The 22,331-nt window shown below is 47.0% G+C and overlaps 1 protein-coding gene across 3 annotated transcripts in view; it reads right to left on the reverse strand.

Moving 5' to 3' along the window:
* The window catches only part of KMT5C (lysine methyltransferase 5C), a 59,671-nt gene extending 46,746 nt beyond the window's left edge, over positions 1-12,925 (reverse strand). Inside the window, exons 1-3 of one of the 3 annotated variants that reach the window (XM_033961510.1) lie at positions 12,853-12,925; positions 12,084-12,236; positions 9,156-9,321 (exon numbers count right to left, since the gene is read on the reverse strand). In XM_033961510.1, coding sequence (XP_033817401.1) covers positions 9,156-9,321; positions 12,084-12,193 — 276 coding nt within the window. In that variant the 5' untranslated portion in view covers positions 12,194-12,236; positions 12,853-12,925. The other 2 variants (XM_033961509.1, XM_033961511.1) reach the window with 2 other exon arrangements.
* Positions 12,926-22,331: the final 9,406 nt, after the last annotated feature.

Consider the following 22,331-nt stretch of genomic DNA (forward strand, 5'->3'; position numbering starts at 1 on the left):
AGTCTGTCTAGTCCTCTCTCTACCTAGTTGTCTAGATTCTCTTCTTGCTTAGATACCAAGTTGCCTAGCTTTTCCCCCCCAAAAAAAAAAAAAAATATATATATATATCTAATATAATAAAGAGCTAGCCGCGCATGCGCACTCCTATTTGCGTGTTCTGTGCGCTGTAGGTCTGTGGCCGAAAGAGTGCGCATGCGCACTAATATGTCACCAGCCTATCGCCTCCACAAGCCGGACCGCAGCCAGACGACGTTCTCCGTTCCTCCTGCTGCCGCCGCCGATCACCGTTTCTCCTTTGCCGCCCACCCACTTCTCTTCCCGCGGACCCGAATGGCGATTCCAGCAACGTGTGCATCAGTCTTCACACGCTGCTTCGGGCCCTTCTACTGCCCTGATTTGCTCTGCCGCGTCTCTGATGATGTCATCAGGAACGTGCCAGAGTAAATCAGGGCAGTAGAAGGGCCCGAAGCAGCGTGTGCAGATGCTGCTGGAATCACCACCTTTGTAGTCCGGACCGCAGGAAGGGAAAGGGGGGGGGGTAGAGGAAACGCTAATGCTGCTGCACAGGGAACTGGTGGGGGGGAGGGAAATGGAGGGGAAGGGAATGCTGCTTTGGACAGACAGACAGAGAGAGGAAGGGAAACACAAAGAAAATAAGAAAGACACAGGGGCAGGTGCACAGGGAACTGGTGTGGGGGGAGGGAAATGGAGGGGATGGAATGCTGCTTTGGACAGACAGACAGAGGGAGGAAGGGAGACAGAAACGAAAGAAGAAAGACACAGGGTCAGGGAGATACACAGAAAGACAGACAGACAAAGGGGGCCAGGGACAAAGACAGACAGAAAGGACAGCGGGAGCCGCGTCAGGAGGGGTGCGGGATGCGGCAGTGGGAACTTTTCCAATGGGTGCAACTGGGCAGCTGTCGGGAACCTCTGATCAGGGGCAGAGCAAGGTAAGAGTATCATAGGGATAAGAAGGAGGAGGGAGGATAAAAAAGGAAGGGATGCCTACTGCTGGACAGGGGGAGAAGGAAAGAGATGCTGATGGACAGGGGAGGTGAAGAAAAAGGAACGGAGGACTAATGTTGGACAGGGGGAGAAGGAAAGAGGTGCTGCTGGACGGGGGGGAGGTAAAACAAAGGGAGAAGAGCTGCTGCTGCATAAGGAGAGCAGTGAAGGGGTGGTGGTGGACACAGTGGAGGTAAAAGGAAGGGAAAATGGACAGGGGGAGCAGGCAAGGGGTGGTGATGGACAAGAAAGCGGCTAAGGAGAGAGAGAGAGAAAGAAAGACAGACACACACACATATGTTCTAGCACCCGTTAATGTAACGTGCTTAAAGACTAGTATATATATATTTTCACAACCCAAAAGCTCACCAAAGGCTCACCAACCTCTCACCATGAAGCCACCCTCGTGGCCCTTTCTCCTCCTACTTTGCTTTTCCCTCAACTCCACCCTCTGCGTAATACCTCCTTCTCTTGATCTTCTCAATTCCGCAAATACCAATATCATCTGCCCTGACCTCAAAATCCCCACACTGATTCGCACCAGACCACATCCTCCCCAAAAAAAACCCCGAAGAATCAACCATGCTTCTTTAAAGTCTGTTTCCCCTGCCAATCTCCCCAACCTTGCCTCTGACTTGCTCACCCCAGTCCCAATGCTTTATTGCAACGCAAGATCTGCTTGCAACAAGATTCAAATTCTGAAGGACCTACTTGAAGATTCTGACCCTGGTTTCCTATGCATCAAGGAATCATAGATTAAAAAAGATGACCTATTTACACAAAATGAACTCTGCTCCCATGGCTACCAAAGTCTCTTTTCACCTAGATCTAACCGTAAAGGAGGTGGCCTGGCAATTCTCTACAAATCCTTTTTCGATGTTCAGCTCCTCGAAAGGGGTTGCCACACCTCACTAGAATACATGCTTGCTTCCGTCAACGATGAACTTCACCCTCACCCACTGGGCATCCTGCTCCTATACTGCCCACCTACCCCTTGGAACAACTCCTCCGAACTCGTCCTTGAGACTATAACAAACGCCTTCCTCAAGTTCCAAAGATTATTGATCATCGGAGACATCAATCTCCACCTAGACGACATCACCAGCAAGGATACGATTGAACTTATTAGCTTCCTCACCTCCCTTGGCCTCACCCCCCCCCGCACCATCCCCAACCCATGAAAAGGGGCACACACTAGACCTCATTAGCTTCCTCGACCTTACCGCTCACAAGACGTCAATTGACGACACTCGCTGGGAACATGTCCCCTGGTCTGACCATTTCCTAGGGGCTTTCTGTCTCCCCATCTTTATGTCGCACCTTGGGGCTCCACCCCGCACTTCCAACCCCATTACCTTCCGCAAAAAAATCACAAGCGACCTGTTCTGGTCTAAATTTCTCAATCTATTCTCCTCTGCCCCTAAGCCTGCAGATTCAGGTACTAATTGGCATAACTGGGTCGCTCTCTCCAAATCCACCTATCTTTCCCTCGCCCCCCTTTCCACTAAATCCATCTCCTATCCCCGCAAGGCCCCTTGGTTCCTCCCATATCACAGAGAGCTAAAACAGAAATGTCGAACTCTGGAGCGCATATGGAAAAAATCAAAAAGTCCTATATAGACAGACAGTCCTGGAGAGTCAATATCAAGCTGTACAATACAGCACTAAAAAAAGCAAGAAAGAACTTCTATGGTGACAAAATCTCCAGGTCCAACAATCAAAGCAGTACTCTATTCAACATCTGGCGCTCCCTAACCTCCAAAAGAGACCCCACCATGCTCCCCTCCTCTCCCTCAGCCGATGTTCTAGCAAAATTCTTCAATGATAAGGTTTCTTCCTTGAGATGATCTTTCCCTCCTTCAGTCTCTTACAACTCCCTAGTGCCCACCGATTCCACTCCTACCCTAATGGTCTCCAACCCTATCCCAGCTGACAGATCCTGGACCACCTTTGAGCGCATATCTGAATCCCTGGTCCTCAATCTCTGCCTCAAACTGAAATCCTGTAATTGCTCCTTGGACCCATTCCCCTCCTACCTATACGAGAACATTCCCGCTCAGGCTATTTCTTCTATCACCATTCTCATAAACTCCGCCCTTCAGTCGGGCCATTTCTCCCCAGAAATGGGTCATATCGCCTTGACTCCACTACTGAAAAAATCTGACCTTGACCCTTCCATACCATCCAGCTATCGCCCAATTGCAAATATCCCTCTCCTAACCAAGATGCTAGAGTCCATCATTTCTTCCCAACTCTCATCATACTTAGAGAGATTCTCTATTCTTTTACCCTATCAATATGGCTTTCGTCCTAACTTCAGCACCGAATCCCTACTGTCTTCCCTGATTTCAAGGGTTCAACAACTTCACTCTCGAAACAAGTTCGCCGTCCTCCTACAATTTGACCTTTCCGCTGCTTTCGACGTTGTTCACCATGATATTCTTGTTTACCAACTCTCTGAGATAGGTATCAACTCCACAGTCCTAGGTTGGTTCTCTAAATTCCTCAGCTCTCGTTCTTACATTGTTAACATGAATGGCACCTCATCCTCTCCCTGGAAACCGAATTGTGGAGTCCCGCAAGGCTCTCCACTATCCCCTATCCTTTTCAACATCTATATGTCCTCCCTAAAACTCCTCCACCTATCCCCGCTTGAAACAATTTACACTTATGCAGACGACATCCTCGTCCTCCTCGAGACCGATTCGAACCTCACCGACCTGTCTAAGAACATATCCTCTTGTATAATGAACCTACAATCCTGGGCTCACACTGTGCAAATGAAATTGAATGAGTCCAAAACAAGACTTCTTTGGCTCGGTCCAAAACTAGATCACCTACCCACCTCCATCCCACTACCCTCTGGCTCCTCTCTGCAGCTTGAGTTCTCGAGCAAGGTCTTGGGCATCATCATTGATTCTACATTGTCCTTCAATGACCACCTCCAATCCTTGGTAAAAAAAAAATGCTTTTTCAGTCTTCACATGCTGAGGAAAGTTAGATCCTGCTTCCATCAAAAACATTTTACCCTCCTTGTCCAATCCATCATCCTCTCCAGATTGGACTATTGCAACTCTATCTACTTAAGCCTAACTAAGAAAAACCTCCACAGACTCCAACGGATTCAGAATGCCGTGGCCAAGCTCATCTTTGCTAAAAGTAAATTTGACCATGTCTCCCCGCTCCTGGCCAAGCTCCACTGGCTTCCGATAATCGCCAGGGTCCACTATAATTGCGCCTGTTTAACTTTCAAAATCCTATATGGTATCCTCCCTTCTTTTATCCCTCTTTCTTGGAATTCCTCAAACCCTAATGCCACCAGATCCTCCCACAAATTAAAACTATCCTTCCCCTCGCTAAAAGGCATTTCCCACACAGGAAAGCAAGGGACCTCCCTTCACTTCAAAATCACTGAGCTCTGGAACAACCTTACCTCCCCTCTTCGGAACTTGAGCTCTCTCCAAGTTTTCCGCAAACATCTGAAAACCTGGCTTTTCTCAAAAAATTTAAGTCTCCCTCCAACTTAGGAATCAAAGAAACTCTTATATCTTGGCATCCCAAGTCCTCTAAATTTTCTTCACACTTCTACCTCTAACCCTCTGTTGTAGTTCCTTCCTATTTCTCCTACTGTAAACCGCGTCAAGCTCTACGAACGTGGAGATGATGTGGTATACAAACCTAAGGATTAGATTAGATTAGATTAGTACATGGCGACTTGGTTGTCCGTCCAGACAAGGACTACTTGGTCGTGATGAAGATGCTGAAAAGCTTTGAGAGCATTGAAAATCGCTCTGAGTTCCAACAGATTGATGTGACAAGAGACGGTCTGTGCTGGAACAATGGCTTTGAGTACGGAGACCGTCGATGTGGGCTTCCCAAGCGTAGGTTGAAGAGTCTGTTGCGAGAACTTTCCGATGAGGGAGAGCGTGGAAAAGCAAACCTCTGGAAAGACTGGAAGAGAGCATCCACCAGTGGAAAGACTGTCTCAACAAAGGAGTTACTGCGATGTGTTGAGAGAGTGGGTCGGAAGCTTGCTGCCACTGAGATGCCAGAGTCCACTGAGGTATTCGAAGGTGAAGTCTGGCAAAAGGAGTCATGTGAACTGTAGAGGCCATGTGACCGAGTAGAATCATCATTTGTCTCGCTGAAATTGATGTGCGGGAAGACACTTGATGACAAAGGCGAATGAGAGCATCTTGGCGTGGTTGAGGCAGGAACACTCTGAGCCGGATAGTGTCCATGACAGCCCCGATAAATTGAAGAGTTTGAGAGGGGTGCAACTGAGATTTTTGGAAAATTGACTTTGAACCCCAGACATTGAAGAAACGTAATAGTTTGTCGGGCCGCTGCAATAACCTCTTGTTAAGAGGGAACTTTGATGAGCCAGTCATCGAGGTATGGAAATACTTGAAGACCCTGGGTACGCAGGGCTTCAGCCACCACCACCAGACACTTCATGAAAACTCTGGGGGATGATGCGAGTCCGAAAGGGAGAACTCTATATTGAAGATGAAGATTCTCCACCCAAAATCTTAAGAATCTGCGAGAGGCTGGATGAATTGGGATATGAGTGGAAGCCTCTTTGATATCCATAGAGCATAACCAATCCCATCAGGTGGTACAGAGTTGGTAATGAAAGCATCTGAAACTTGAGGGCTCTGAAATCCAGAATAGGTCACAAATCTCCCTTCTTCTTTGGGACTAGAAAATAACGGGAATAGAACCCCGTGTCCCATTGGTTCAAAGGAACCTCCTCGACAGCTCAAAGGCAAAGAAGAGCCTGAGCTTTCTGAAGGAGAAGGGGAAGTTGTGACAAACTGGAAGGAAACTCTCTTGGAGGGAGATCTGGAGGTACTTGAAGGAAGTGAAGTGAGTATCCCTCCCGAAGGATGTTGAGAACCCAGAGATCTGAGGTAATCAGCTGCCACTGGTGATAAAATTGGTGAAGCCGACCTCCTATGGGCAGAAGAGAAGTCTGATGAATGGTGGTTGATATACTCAGACTGAGAATGTCAAAAAGACTGAGCCGGCTTAGCCACAGCAGGAGTCTGAGGTTTTTGATGTCTCTGCTGCTGTGGCAGTCGTTTAGGCGGAGGCCTGGAGAAAGCTGGAGGATAACAACGTGGTGGAGGCTTGTCAGGCCGAGCAGGTGGAGTCTTAGCCTTTGGCCAGATCAAGGAGGCAAAGGAGTGCTCATGTTCAGAGAGACGCTTAATAGCAGCCTCGATAGAATCATCAAAAAGTTCATATCCTTGGCAAGGCAATTTCGTTAGACGGTCCTCCAAATTGGGGTCCATGTCCACAATGCAGAGCCAAGCGAGGCGACGCATAGCCACAGCAAAAGCAGTAACTCTGGATGATAACTCAAAGGCATCGTATGTGGCTTGTAGCATGAAGAGGCGAATTTGTGACAGAATGTGAAGAATCTTTTTGAACTCTGGAAGACATTGCTCCTCAAGAGCAGGAAAAAAAACTTAGGCATTATTTTGAGGTAGTGATTAAAATAAGAGGTGAAGATGTAATTGTAGTTGAGAATTCGATTTTCCATCATGGAATTCTGATGAAGCCTGCGGCCAAACTTGTCCATGGTGCGGCCTTCCCTGCTGGAGGCACTGCAGCGTAGATCTTAGAGGGTTGAGCTTTCTTTAATGAAGATTCCACCACTAAGGATTGGTGAGATAACTGCGGTTTTTCAAACCCCTTGCAAGGAACCGTGCGATACCTAGATTCTGATCGACAAATCGATGAAGCCATCCACACAATGTGCGGTGGCGGCGAAGGTTCCCTCGCAGATGGTCTCGATGGAGGGGACCTCGACCTGGATGGGCTTCAAGGTGAAGCAACAGGTGTAGAAGACTTGCAAGACCGAGGCTTGCGTTTAGGTCTCTAAGGAGTCTCGACGGCCCTCGATAAACAAGGCATAGAAGACTCAGTACTATGAGGAGGCAAGTCCTTTTGTTTGAGAGAAGACTCCTGACTCCGCTTGGAAGCAAGGTGCTTCGAGGTTGAGGTGTGCTTCGAGTGGTGCCTCGATCGAGGTGCAGGAGACTCTGACCTGGAAGGATGAGGCGAAGAGTCACTGGAGGATAATTGATGAGACTTTCGAGGCTTGCCTCGAGGTGCTTCGACAGGAGGCTCAGGCTGGCTCATAGGAAGCAGGGTCGAGGCAGGGACAAGTTGAATCAGGACCGAGGTAATCTGAGTGGTCAAAATGGCTTTTAACATGTCCTCGAACATAGGCACCGAGACCAAGGGATCAGGTCCAGAAGGTGCAGCAGTGTGCTCCAAGGACGGCGACCTCAAGGTTGAGTATCCCCTATGTTTAGAGGCACGCTTAGCTGGAGGTCTCGTAGAGGCTGGCAGGACTCCACTCACTGCCTGAAATGCCTGCGACTCTGGAGGCTTTTTAGGAAGGGTACCTGAAGGAGAAACAGGAGACTTACCCATAGACGAAACCTTAGAAGGGACCACAGACGAGGCCTTCGAGGACGAGGTTGTCGAGGCCGAGGTCGAGGCCACTACGGGGGTCGAAGTCGCCCCCAAGGCCGAGGCCTTATCCGCAGACTGTTCCATAGTGCCAAACAGTTGAAGAATTTTAGCACGGCGTCTGCGAAGGGCTCAAAGTTGAAGGGTAGCACAGCGTGGACAAGTCTCGGGACAATGTTCTGGTCCCAAGCAGACAATACACCAATGATGAGGGTCTGTGATTGAAATGACCCGGCCGCACTTACTACACTTTTTAAAACCAGTAAGAGGCCGGGACGTAGAAAAAATAGAAACCAGCGAATAAACGAGGTTCGGCGGCAGGGCCTAAGCCCAGAGGCTGCTGGCCGAAAAATATGGAGGAAAAGTTTTATTATTTATTTTTTTTTTTTTTACAAGTAAAACTTACAAGACGCGCAGGCACAGCAACTTCGAGAAAATAACAAAGCCGCGGTGCGAGAAGGCAACAAAGAAACTGCAGAGCAAACGGGACTTCTCGGCTCCGCAGAAAACGTTGAACTGAGGCACCTCACAGGAGACGCGCGCCCTAACTCGGGCGGGAGGGCACTCGCGCATGCGCGGTGCAGCACTCGTTGGCTCTTAAAAGATCTTCAAGCAAGTCTGCTTGCGAGGCTATCCGCTGCAGGGCTCCATTGGTGACATCACCCACATGTTTAGAATATGCTGCCTGCTTGTCCTGGGATAAAGAAAGGTTTCAAACACTGAAAGCACACCTGCTGCAGGAAGGAAGAGAAAGGAAGGTAACAAATGTTCAAGTAATTTTGTTTCCATTAGTCCCACCAGATCAATACAGAACCTATGTGTTATGTCCACCACTAGTTAACAGACATAACCTGCATGTTTTGGTCTAGGTGTTAAGGAAGGAAAACAATCTTCCTTCCTTAGCATCCACACCAGACCAATCCAGAACCTGTAGGTTCTGTCTATCAACCAGCAACAGACATAACTCACAGGTTTTGAACTGGTCTGGTGTGGATGTTAAGGAAAAGGGCAGTTATGGCAGAATCTTCTAAAGAGATCCAGTAGTTAATCAGAAGGATATTAAATTAGTCCAGTGTGAAAGTCTAAGTTTTGCTTCAATCCCATTCTCTTGCTACACTGGAATTCTCTATCTTTATGCCATAATTTTTTTAACTTTTGCATGGAGAACTAAACAGAGAGAAACAGAAAGGAAAAGGTGATGAGAGAAAAATGGAGAGGAAAGAAAGGAGATAACTGGGAGGTTTAGTCTAGGAAATATTCTTGGCCTATATTGTGCATTTTATTTATTTATTTATTCAATTTTCTATACTGTTCTCCCAGGAGAGCTCACAACCGTTTACAAAATTTTTTTATTCAGGTACTCAAGCATTTTTCCCTGTCTGTCACAGTGGGCTCACAATCTATCTAATGTACCTGGGGCAACTGGGGGATTAAGTGACTTGCCCAGGGTCACAAGGAGCAGCGTGGGTTTGAACCCACAACCCCAGGGTGCTGAGGCTGTAGCTTTAACCATTGGTCCACTCTCTCCCCCCACATTCTCGTAACCCTAGCCCTCTCTTCATAAAGAAAGAGACTAAGAAATTAAGTTGTATTGTAAACCGCTTTTTTCCTTTTTTGGCTATATGGGCGGTATAGAAAGATTTTAATAAACATAAACTTACGTGTGCCTTCAGCATGGCCTCTTGTTGGCTTGTGCGATTCTGGAAGTACTGGCATGCCCACTCGCCTATAGTCAGTGCCCGGTAGGCGCCCTCCAGGTCCCGCCTCTTCCGAAAGGTCTGCAGTGCCTCCCTTAAGTGATGCCTCCTCCGAATTGCAGGAAGGAGACTGCGGAAAGGAAAAAAACCCAAAAATGAAAGACAGACAAGTAAAGCAACAAACACCTGCTATGTGACACTAAGCCCTTCTGAACCCCCTTCAAACTTACATGAAGGTTAAGAGTATGAATATCTAATTCTGCCTTTCAATGTCATATTAAAACAAGACCGTTATCATGAAACGTGAGAGTGAAATAAAACATTTCAGCATTAGGAATTTTTCAGAAAAATAAAAATTAGACTGGAGATTTAAAAAATAAAAAACAAGACTGTCATAGAGCAAATGTAATCTACTAAGAGAGACAATAATTCTATTGGAGAAAAATAGTATCAAGTTTAAAAATATATTACTTTATCCACCCCATTTTTTTTTTTTTTAATCTATTGAAAGATACACCATCTAATGTTGGGAGGGTCACATTTTGTTGTTTATCTCAGAAAAGAATAATGGGTAGGGGGGAATGGGATGAGGGTTAATTATAATTATACATATTATTAGATACTGTAATAAGAGTTGCAAGTGCTGTACTTTAATGTTGTTTATTTAATGCCTGTACACTTGATGAAAGTTTGAAAATGAATAAAGATTTAAAAAAAAAATATATATATATATATATATATATTACTAATGTTCCTCTATTATTAATATTTTTAAACTTATTCCCTACCTCCCTGTTATAAAGCCACATTAGAGGCTGCCGCACAGCAAAAGACCCGATGCCCAAATGGGTTTCAGGGCAGTTACTGCAGTGGCCCACACTATCAGGTTTTTTATAAGAAAAGGTTTGTGTTCTCATGCCGTATATGGTCATTCATTTGAGGATGGGCTGGGAAGGGCTTCGACAGCTTGGATGGTTTAGATGGGATGATGTGGCTTTGACGGAGACTCCGGTAGATAGAACCTAAGCACACTACTGAGCAGAGCTCTGGGTTTCTGGCCCAGAAATATCTAAGAAAAAGAACAATTGAAATTAAATCATTAATTTCTAGAGAGTGTATGGTTGGGCAGACTGGACAAACCATTTGGGTCCTTATCTGCCATCATTTACAATGGGGTCCTTTTATTAAGGTACGCTAACCGATTTAGCACGTGCTAAATGCTAAGATGCCCATAGGAATATAATAGATGTCTTAGCATTTAGCACATGCTGAGCTGGTTAGTGCACCTTAATAAAAGGACCACTATGTTACATTATAGACCAAGTTATTCTTCGTGAAATGAGAAGTAGTTTTTAATTATGTACCATGAGGCTGTACATTCATGCAATGTTTAATTTGGGGGGGGGAGGTAAATGCCATTAATCCATTCATAATGTCACAGGCAATTTTTCTATCTAGAAGATATTATCACAGATGCTTGGTTTTGAATTTCTCAACAGTGAATTTGTGTTTGCAGAATACTTGTTAGGATTTGTATATATATATCTCGTATCTTTCTTTATCTCTACCTTTCCTATTTGATTATATTCTATGGAGTTCCTTTCTGGTTTTAATTGTTACATTGTAAACCGCTTAGGTCATGAAAATGCAAGAGCAGTATATCAAATTTCTAATAAACATAACATGCTTCTTCACAACAAAAAATGTTATAAAATATACAGAATAGAGAACAAGACCTTAGTCCCATCGTTCCTTTGCAAATCGATGTACCTCTTAAGTGCTAAGTTTATATATCTTCAGAAATTGCTAACGCTGGCTTTTACAAAGCTGCGGTAGAGGTTTCTACCGATTGTCGGCAAAGTAAATACTCTGACACTCATAGAATTTCTATGAGCATTGGAGCATTTAGTTCACCAGTCCATGGTACAAACCTCTACCGCAACTTTGTAAAAGGAGTTCTAAATGTGCAGACAGGAAGGCAAGCAGTAACAATAAAAAGTGAAACCTTTTGAGCAGAGTATTCCACAAGTCTTGGGATCTTTGTGGATACAGCCTGAGATTTATCATATTATTCTGTCCTTGGAGGAGAAAACCTATAATGAAGAAGACCCTAAAAGAGACCCAGTTTGGGAATATTTTAATGGCGTTTCTCTACCTATGGGTAAGATATCATTTAAATCAAATCTTTCTGACTAGTCATTTAAATTGATTTAAATCAAATCCACCCCGATGGCCTATAACCTAACCTCTCCAACAAAGAGATTATATCATAAATAAGGACTGCCCTTTTCCCTCACAAACCCAATATGTCTATTTGTGTCTGCATAAGCCATAAAAGGAAGGGTGCCTTTAGGTAGCTGTACACAGTCATTTTACATAGTTGAACTCTTGTGAAGTATACAGAGCAACTTTCTTACACCCCCCTCCTCAGTGTTTCCAGGTATCTCATTGAAAACATAAGTTACATTTCATGCCACTTTTGGTGATACGAGGATTCTTCAAAAAGGCTCCACGCTCTCATATTTTCGTGCTCAACCAAAAACATTTTTTCTGTTGGCAACATTCTTTTCTGATGGCATTAAGAAGTTAGTAGGACGCAGGGGAAAATGTATCACAAAACAGGGTGATTATATGGAAAAGTGATGTGTTTACAAAAATAAAAGTGCAGAAACGTTTTGAAGATCCCCTCGTATTTCAACACGCAGGGGAAGCATCCAGCACAACTAGTGCTGTGCTGCTGCCAAGCCTCCAAATCTCCAATTGGTGTGAAAATACTATTATATTTTAAAACACAACATCAGTGGCAGAATTAAACAAGATGAGATGCTAACGCCAGAACCCCTTTTCCCGTGATCTCCGCAACGACACGGTTCCCAAAGGGCCTCTTCCCACCTAATGCCCATCTTGTGCGTCCTAAAGCCCAGGCAGGGGTCCAGCGCCAGACTGGTGGCAAGGTCATCGTTTTCACACAGCTCCCTGGCTGTCATCCGAGCTGAACCCATGGCACCTTTGGGCCTGGGACCATGCTGCAGCCACCTGCACGCCCTGGGGAGAGAAAACAAATTAATGGAGAAGGTACAAGGCCTGGGCTCTGCTCTCAAGCTACACCCTGACCCCCCCCCCCCATTACTTGCCTTGCTCTCCTCCCTCCCACCCCGACCTACTCCAACCCCACCTCTCACCCCAGGACGGCCCATCCCCCTCATGGCTCCGCCCACCTACTCCAACCCCACCCACGGAATGCCCCTCCCCCACCTGCTCCAACCTCACCCATCCCCCACCTCTCACTCCACGGAATACCCCTCCCCCCCACCCGCTCCAACCCCGCCCATCCCCCTCCTCTCCCACGCAGGTCACCCTCCTGACCGCCCTCGCCCTCACCTCGCCTCACCCCCCACACCCAGACGCCGCTGCCGTCGCCTCCAGCGCCATCACCAACGGCCGCAGTAGAATGACGCAGGCGCGTCGCCCTCCCGCCTCCGCGGGCGGCGCGGTGACGTCAGACAGCTGCGATTTGTGGGAGCGGGCGGGCGTCTGAGGCCGCTCGTGTCTTTGTTCCAGGCGCTCGCCCTCCCTTCTGGCTGCTCTGCGGCGCTCGGGTTTGGCCTCATTCAGCTTTTCTCCGTCACGTTCGAGCGGAGATCGGCCCCGCCCCTCTCACCTGTGCCCTTCCTCCCGGCATGCCCCGCGCTGCCTGGCCAGCAAGGGGCGTGTCTCCGTGACAGGCGGGCAGAGGCTAGAACGGGAAGGCTAGGGCTGCAGTAGAGTGGGAGGGGCGTGGCTTCTGATAGAGGGGCGGAGCTTACTTTCCGGACAGACGCGTGTTTCCCTCTTGGTCCTTTCTGTGTCCGCGAAGAGGGCGGCGCTCGTTCTCATATTGGGCTGCAGGCGAGGCTTTGCGCCTCGAGGGAGTGGTGGGCGGGGCTTGTCCCTCAGAAAGCGCCGAGGGGAGGGGCGGTGTGCCTCTGGGTTGCGCGCGAACTTAGCCGCCCAAATGAGCTCTGTCTGGATCTTTTCCAGATAAGCCCCGCCGGCACTAATGGAAAAAGTTGTTGCGCCGAAAGTTAAGCCCCGCCACCTTTTGCCAGTGCACGCAACCTTAACCAGTGAAGTTCTCCCACGCCCCCCCCCCCCCGTCGGAGCACCCAAAAAAGATTATAAAAAAGAGGATATGAAACTTAACATTATAAAAAAATAGGATAAACTGTCGACCATTTTTTTAAGGGCTCCGACGGGGGGGGCGTAGGGGGGAACCCCCCCACTTTACTTTCTACAGATCGCGCCTCTTTTTTATAATTTTTTTTTGGGCGGCGGGGGTTAACTTTTTGGCGGGGCTTATCTGGAAAAGATCCCTCTGTCTCTTCAATAGGCGGCCAGTGGCCCCTCGTGCCCGTCTAAGTTCTCACCCAGACTTTGGTTTTCAGGATATCCACAAAGAATGAGCATGAGAGAGAAATGCATGCAATTTTACCTTTATTTGCAATTTGATATACCGCTGTGGCATTGACTGATATAAGCAGTCTACAAATCTGCCTCTGGAGCCATCTTGGTGGGGGCACTGACACCCATCCTCCTCTGCGTACCTCTTTAACGTTCCCGGTGCCACCACCATCCCCAATCTGCTGCTCGCGCCAGCGTTGGCTCTTTCTCTGATGTCACTTCCTGGACCCGCACCCAGGAAGTGATGTCAGAGCTGATGCTGTTGCGAGCAGCAGGATGGGGTTGCTGCTTGTGCCGGGAATGTTAAAGAGGTACAGGGAAGGGGGTGTGCGCGCAGCAGGAGGGGGCAGAGAAGGAGCGGATGGCAGTGGAGGGCCACCGCCCCGGGCGCCTTTCACCCTCGCTACATAAAACTATACATAAAAACTGAAAATGGATTTGGAAATCTCATGCACATTTGTTGTGGACATCCTGAAAACCTGGTTGGCGAAGCGAGAACCTGTGGTTCAAACTGTCTCTCCTAACCTCCCACACCAGAGAAATAGCCCCGACTTGGGCAAACCAAAGTCTGTAGTTGGAAGTAAATGATAAGCTCTAGGAGGAAGAGATTGGCTCCCACAGGAAGAGGTGGGGATTTGTCTGTATCGTAGCTTTCTACAACATAGGAAATTGCCCAGACGTAGCACAAAAATCATGTGTATTCCATCTGCCTGCATACAAAGAATTCTTGGCATCATCATAAGGACCTTATTACCAGTGAGGAGATTCTGAGAAAAAGTGACTCATGAAGGCCACAAAAATGTTGTGGGATTTACTCTAAAAGACTCAAAGACCTGAATATGCATTCCCTAGATCCTTGTTTCTCAACTCGGTCCTGGCGTACCCCCTTGCCAGTCAGGTTTTCAGAATATCCACAAAGAATATGCATAAACTTGATTTGTATACACTGCCTCCATTATATGCAAATTTTGTTCATATTCATTTTGGACAGTGGCATAGCGAGGGTGAGCATCACCCGAGGCAGTGGCGCCCCAGCCATGCGCATGTGCTCCCCTTCCCCGTACCTTTTTAACTTCGGCGCAAGCAACTACCAACTTACTGCCCGTGTCAGCATGGGCGCTCTCTCTGGCATCATTTCCTAGGCGCGGGTCCCGGAAGTGACGGAGCGCCGATCTGGCTTTCAGGTTATTCACAATGAATATTCACGAGATATATTTGCATTCTTTGCTTCTGGTGTATGGCCTGAGAAGCTTTTCTCTGGAGGGATACGGTATAGGTGTTTAAATATTTGAAAGATGTCAGTCTATAAACAAAACTTTTTCAGAGACAGACAGGAAAGTGGTAGAACTAGAGGATATCTAATCTAATATTTGTGTGTCGCACAAACCTAAAAAAGCTCTAGGCGACTTGTAAGAGAAGAAGGGTAGCTAGGTCAAGGGGGAGGAGAGAAGGAAAGAAAGGGGGAAGAGCCTAGTCATCTAATATAATCAAATGCTAGGCCGCGCATGCGCAGTTCCTAAGTGTGTGCTGCTTTTCCGTGAGCTGTAGCGACACATAGGAAGTGCGCATGCGCGGCTTCTGGTCCGTCCTGCTCCTGCGTGTTCGTGCATCACAAAAGCTTCCCTGCTCTCTACCTACTGGCCGAAGCGCGCGCGAGCTGCGGAAGTGGTGGTGGTCGGCCTCAGGTATCAGTTTGACGTTAGGATGGTGGGGTGGGGAGGCCTGCGGAGCCCAGCAACTTTCCGTTGTCCGGGACCCGAGTCATTTGCCGCCACCCCCCCCCCCCTTCCGTTCCCGCAGGCCCGACTGGCGATTTAAGCAGCGTGTGCATCAGTCTTCACACGCTGCTTCGGGCCCTTCTACTGCCCTGATTTGCTCCGGACGTGCCTGAGTAAATCAGGGCAGTAGAAGGACCCGAAGCAGCGTGTGAACACTGATGCACACGCTGCTTAAATCGCCAGTCAGGCCCGTGGGAACGGAAGGGGGGGGCAGCAAATGACTCGGACCCGCGTTTGTAGTCGCCACTGTGGGAAGGGAAAGAGGGTAGAGGAAACGCTAATGCTGCTGTATAGGGAACTGGTGTGGGGGGAGGGAAATGGAAGGGGGAGGGAATGCTGCTTTGCACAGACAGAGGGAGGAAGGGAGACAGAAAGACAAGAAGAAAGACACAGGGGCAGGTGCACAGGGAACTGGTGTGGGGGGAGGGAAATGGAAGGGGGAGGGAATGCTGCTTTTGACAGACAGACAGAGGGAGGAAGGGAGACAGAAAGAAAAGAAGAAAGACACAGGGCCAGGGAGATATACAGAAAGACAAACAGACAAAGGGGGACAGAGACAGAAAGAAAGACAGCGGGAGTCGCGTCAGGAGGGGTGCGGGATGGTAGTGGACAGCCAAGGAAAAAGAAAGACAGAAATACAGAAAGCGGCTAAGGAGAGAGAGAGAAAGAAAGAAAGACAGACACACACACATATATTCTAGCACCCGTTAATGTAACGGGCTATAAGACTAGTACTAAATAAAAGAACATGGGTGAGGGAGATATGTAGAAATTAATTGTCAAAGAGTAGAGTTTTCAGTTTCTTCCGGAAAAGGGTGTGGTTGGATTCTGTTCTTCTGTGAAATCATTCCAAATCTTGACTCCTAAGAAGGTGAACATGGATTGAAAACTTCTTCTGTCACAGATGGTAGACTTGGAGAGGGTGGTGGATTCCCAGAATATCCTTCTGGTGGGAGTGGAAAAAGTCGGATCAAAACCAGTGACAGCATTCAAAAATGCTTGGGATAGAGGATTCCTATATAGAAAATAGATGAAATCAAAGCAAAACTCAAATATCTTTCACACCTCAAAACAGCACAGAGGGGTGCAACCAACATGGAGTGACAAGAACTTCTCTAACCACCTTATTGGATACACCAGATGGACCACATAGGTCTGTGTCTGCTGTCATACTAGGTTAATATATTTTAACTGAAGAAAAGGTCCTGCTGTCTGGACATATTCTAAGACTGCATAATTACTGACTTCCCAAAATCATAATGTGACGGATACCAGCAGGTGGGAGGAGAGGGAGACAAAACAGACCTGGTGTTGCACATTGCAAGAAGGTTTTCAGTACTTTGGTAGTGACCAGGAAGATGGATCAAAGTCTAGGAAAGCTCCATACATTTGGAATAAACTCCCAACATATAGATCTCCTCATACTTCTGCTTCCGAAAGACATTTAAGACATATCTATTTTCCTTATAAGATAATACGACTCCGGTTTGTATAGATGTCTTTATCAATCTCTCGTGCATCAGGCATTGTTCCTACTCAATGCTGTACCAAAGTCTTTTTCTAGCCACATTGAATCTTTGAAGAAAAATTGCGGAATATAAGACCTGTGTAGTATAGTATAGTCTTCAAATTCTCTTTTTTTATTAAGTTTTAAAAATATGAGCATAACAATCAGAGACAAAGTTTAGAGAAATGTAAGACACCTCTATCAAAGTTGACGTTTCTTAGCATTGATAACAGCAAATATAAACAGCATTAAAAAAAACCAGGCATTGTGCAGAGTATAAGGGCAAGACTGTTGCAATTAAAAACTCTGGCAGTTGAGATTACTCAAACAAATGAAAAAGCTCCCTCCCTTTTTACTTTGTCCTTCATTATTAAACACACTGGCTGGACAGTTAAGTATTTCTAAACAGGATCAGATCATCAAATGTTCATTTTCCCCAGTATTTTATCAGAATAGAATTTCTTTCTCCATTTCATTTTTCATTTGATAAGTGGTATTTTTACCCCCATTATATCTATCTATCTTCTATATATATAAAATCAGATGTATGTGTGTGTGTGTGTGTGTATTTATATATGTATGTTCCAGCATAACTCTGAAATGCATGGACAGATTTCAACCAAACTTGGTATACATATTGCTTACTATCTGGGGGAAAATGCTGTAGGGGTGGGAAGGGGGCGACATGTAAAAATGATCAAAAACAACAGATATTAGTGTCTAAACCCATAGTTTTTGGGCTCGCTGAAATGAATACTGACACTCCCAATGACATTTAAGTCCAAGTTCAGCCCCATACAGAGGGCCATTCTTGCTGCTAAAAACGAAGATGTCTACGAAATTAACAATCAAATACTTCCCGTTTTACCAGGCGTAATCACTGAGTACAAGTCTATCGATTCCGGAAGATTGGGATTAATAAATATCCGGGTGATCAGCTAGTAAATATATAATAGAATTTGCATGCTGAAATTTATATAGTGAAAAAATTACTTGGGCGGTGACCTCAATTCGATACCTGGGTGTTTGGATTCCTAGAGACCTTAAGACTCTTTATGATAGTAATATCTCCCCACTGCTGCATGACACTCTGCAAAACTTACAAAACTGGTCCACCTTCTCCCTTTCCGTAGCGGGACGGGTGACCCTCTTTAATATGGTGCTCTTTCCCAAATGGTTGTATCGTTTTCAGGTCCTACCGCTGCTATTATCTTATACTTTTTTAAGTTTATTAAGTTTATTAGGTTTTTATATACCGCCTATCAAGATTATCTAAGCGGTTTTACAATCAGGTACTTAAGCACGTCTAATCAAAGGTCTCCAATGTTTTCTATGGGGGGGCAAACGACCCCGAATGCAATTTCTTAAGAACATAAGCAGTGCCTCCGCCGGGTCAGACCATAGGTCCATCCTGCCCGGCAGTCCGCTCCCGCGGCGGCCCAAACAGGTCACGACCTGTCTGCATCACCAGAAGGGGCTCCCTTGCCACCTTGGTTTCTCATTTAAGTCCTATCTTCCCATCGTAGTCCTAACCCTCTGGTCTTGCACATGCACGACCTATTGGCTTTCTATACCTGTGTTACATCCCATCACCTCTCTCAGTATCCCACGATCCCTTTATCCCTCAGGAATCCGTCCAATCCCTGTTTGAATCCCTGTACCGTACTCTTCCTGATCACTTCCTCCGGTAGCGCATTCCAAGTGTCCACGACCCTTTGGGTGAAAAAAAACTTTCTTGCATTTGTTTTGAACCTATCTCCCTTCAGTTTCTCCGAATGCCCCCTCGTACTTGTTGTCCCCTTCAGTCTGAAGAATCTGTCCCTATCCACCCTCTCTATGCCCCTCATGATCTTGAAGGTCTCTATCATATCTCCCCTGAGCCTCCTTTTTTCCAGAGAGAAGAGCCCCAGCCTATCCAATCTCTCGGCATATGGGCAGTGTTCCAGGCCCTTTACCAGTTTCGTTGCTCTCCTTTGGACTCTCTCAAGTACCGCCATGTCCTTCTTGAGGTGCGGCGACCAATACTGAACGCAGTATTCCAGATGTGGACGCACCATCGCTCGATACAATGGCATGATGACTTCCCGCTTCCTGGTTGTTATGCCCCTCTTTATGATGCCCAGCATCCTGTTGGCTTTTTTCGAGGCCGCTGCGCACTGTGCAGATGGCTTCAGTGATGCATCCACCAGCACACCCAAGTCTCTCTCAAGTCTGCTGTCTCCCAACAATGCCCCCCCCAATTTGTAGTTGAACAACGGGTTCTTTTTCCCTATATGCATGACCTTGCATTTTTCCACGTTAAAGCGCATTTGCCATTTGTTTGCCCAGTCTTCCAGCTTGTCCAGGTCCCTTTGCAAGTCTTCACACTCCTCCCTGGACCCAACTCTACCGCACAGTTTGGTATCGTCTGCAAATTTTATAACCTCGCACTTTGCCTCCTTTTCCAGGTCATTGAAAAATATGTTGAAGAGTATCGGCCCCAGCACCGATCCCTGTGGCACACCGCTCGTGACTCCCTGCCAGTCAGAATATTGGCCCTTCACTCCGACCCTTTGCAGTCTACCCGACAACCAGTGCTTGATCCATCTGTGCACATCCCCTCCCACCCCGTGGTTCCACAGCTTCCTAAGCAGCCTTTCGTGTGGCACCTTGTCGAAAGCCTTTTGAAAATCGAGGTAAATGATGTCTATAGGTTCCCCATTGTCCACCCGACTGCTTATTCCCTCGAAGAAGTACAGAAGGTTCGTTAAGCATGACCTTCCCTTACAGAATCCATGCTGGCTTGTTCTCAGTAGGCCATTTCTCTCGATGTGCTCGCAAATACTGTCCTTGATCATAGCTTCCACCATCTTCCCTGTAATTGAAGTCAGGCTCACCGGCCTGTAGTTCCCGGGGTCACCCCTCGATCCCTTCTTGAAGATAGGTGTGACATTCGCCAATTTCCAGTCCTCTGGTACCTCTCCAGTTTTCAAGGTTAGGTTGCAAACATGCTGGATTGTGCCCGCTATTTCTTGTCTTAGTTCCTTCAGAACCCTTGGGTGGATCCCGTCCGGGCTCGGCGATTTGCCGCATTTTAACCTGTCTATCTGTTTGAGGACGTCCTCCTTACTTACCTCTATGTGTTCCAATTTTTCAGCCTGTTCCCCGCTCATGAGTTCCTCTGAGTCCGGTATATTAGATGTGTCTTCTCTCGTGAAAACCGACGAGAAGAACGTGTTCAACCTCTCAGCTACCTGTTTATCCTCCTTATTCACTCCCTTCCTATCCCCATCGTCCAACGGCCCCACCTCCTCTCTCGCTGGTCGCTTCCCCTTTACGTAACTGAAGAATGCCTTGAAATTTTTCGCCTCCCTGGCCAGCCCCTCTTCGTATTTCCCTTTTGCTTTTCTAACCTCTCGGTGGCATTCCTTTTGGCATTTCCTGAGCGCCTGGTGATTTTCCTCCGTTGGGTCCTTTTTCCATCGCCGGAAGGATACTTTTTTGTCATTTATTGCCCTCTTTACTTCTGTTGAGATCCAAACCGGGTCCTTTGACCGCTTGTTCTTGCCGCCTTTTCTGAAACTGGGGACGTACTTTCTTTGTGCTTCCTGCAGGGTGTCCCTGAATAGGGTCCAGGCGCTTCCTACAGTCTCCATCCTAAGGATGTTTCTGAGCTTCCTCCCCACCATTTCCCTCATAGCAACATAGTTCCCTTTCCTGAAATTGAGCGCAGTCGTTGCGGTCCTCCTTCCTGTGGGTGTCCCCCTTTCTAATGTGAATCTGATCGCGTTGTGGTCACTGTTGCCTAGTGGTCCTCCCACTTCTACCCCTCTTGCAGGCCCCCCTAATCCGTTTAGGATGAGGTCAAGAGTAGCACTCCCTCGCATCGGTTCCCTGACTAGTTGCTCCATGAAGCAGTCCCTCACAGCTTCTACAAATCCTGTTTCCCTAGTGCAGTTGGAGTGGCCCATACTCCAGTCAATCCCTGGGTAGTTGAAGTCCCCCATCACTGTTACACTTCCAGTCCTGCATTCTTGTCTCAGTTCAGCTTCCAAGTCGTGTCCGACTCCTTCCGGTGTACCAGGTGGGCGATAGTATAGCCTCAGTTTTATGACTGCACCCTTGTTTCCCGGCAATTTGACCCATAGCGATTCCAGCCCCTCTGCCTTCTTTGCCAAGATGTGTTTGCCCGGGGACAGGGGGGATATGGATTGTTAAATGTACGTTGGTATGCTATGGCCTGTCAGATGAGACACATTAATGACTGGTTTAGGGGGACATCTGATTTTTCTGCCACGCCACTGGAGTTATCTTTGTTGGCTCCGTACCATGTAAGTTATTTTTTGCATGTGGCGGATCCGCAGATACGTCCTTTGGTGTCACACTATCCGATATTTACGCCGGCACGGCAAACCTGGAAATGGGTGTGTAAAACTGCCAAGCTGTCTTCTGGGGTCTCCTTATATTTACCCATTCAGGGCAATGGAGCCTTTCAGCCTGGATTACAAAATACCTCCTTTCAGAGGTGGAGTATGCAGGGACTTCAATATCTTTTCCACCTGTTTTTGGAGGAGGGGAGAATAGCAATTTTTGCGGAATTACGTCAGACTTTTGATTTACAGTGTGGCCGGACCCGTCCCCGAGTAGGTGGGAAACACCGGCCCGGACCACAAGCAAGAATTTTAGTACGCCTTTTATATGGTGGTGAAAGGAAGACCCGGATACCGGATTCCTTGAAAAACAGTACCAGGTTTATTAGTGTCCCAAAGTACAAAGAAAAGAAAACAGAAGCAAAAAGAAAACATTCACGGTTGGTTACAATCCTTTGGGTGCATCCTGCACACTATTATATTCCAGTCCAGGCAAGTCTCAGGTGTTTTACTGAGGAGCTGGATTGCACCTCCTTATCAAAACAAAAATACTATAATATCAAAATATTATATCAGTTCAGTGCCTTCCTTGGCTTGTATCCCCACTGGGATTTATTGATCTCTCTGGACCTTAACACCTTCTGGCTTTACTAGCTGAGCACGGCTTGCTTCAAGCCTTTTCCCCTCTCAGCTCTCTTTATCTTCTTAACACGTTTTTATCACCTCATTAGCTTTGCCAGCCCTGCTCTGGCTTTCGGGTGAAACAAATAAACAATGGGAGAATGTTCTTCTTGAGATTAGCTGAGGACTTTCAAATACTGTATTCCCCCAGGTCCATGTCCTCTTCACTTATATTATCACTCAGGACACTGCACATTTCTCATTCACCCTCATGGGAACTCTGGCTTAACGTTTCCTCATTTCTCCCAGGCTGTGCTTCCCATCCCCCTCTCTGCAAGTCTGCCAAAATACCTGCAGCCTTTCCCTGGGGATAATTTCCCAGCCTTTCTCTCTGGGGTTTAAGCTGCCAGTCACTGTACCTCCCAAGTACTGTCCCACCTTTCCT

The sequence above is a fragment of the Geotrypetes seraphini genome, chromosome 10, assembly GCF_902459505.1.
Source record: "Geotrypetes seraphini chromosome 10, aGeoSer1.1, whole genome shotgun sequence".
Classification (NCBI taxonomy): domain Eukaryota; kingdom Metazoa; phylum Chordata; class Amphibia; order Gymnophiona; family Dermophiidae; genus Geotrypetes; species Geotrypetes seraphini.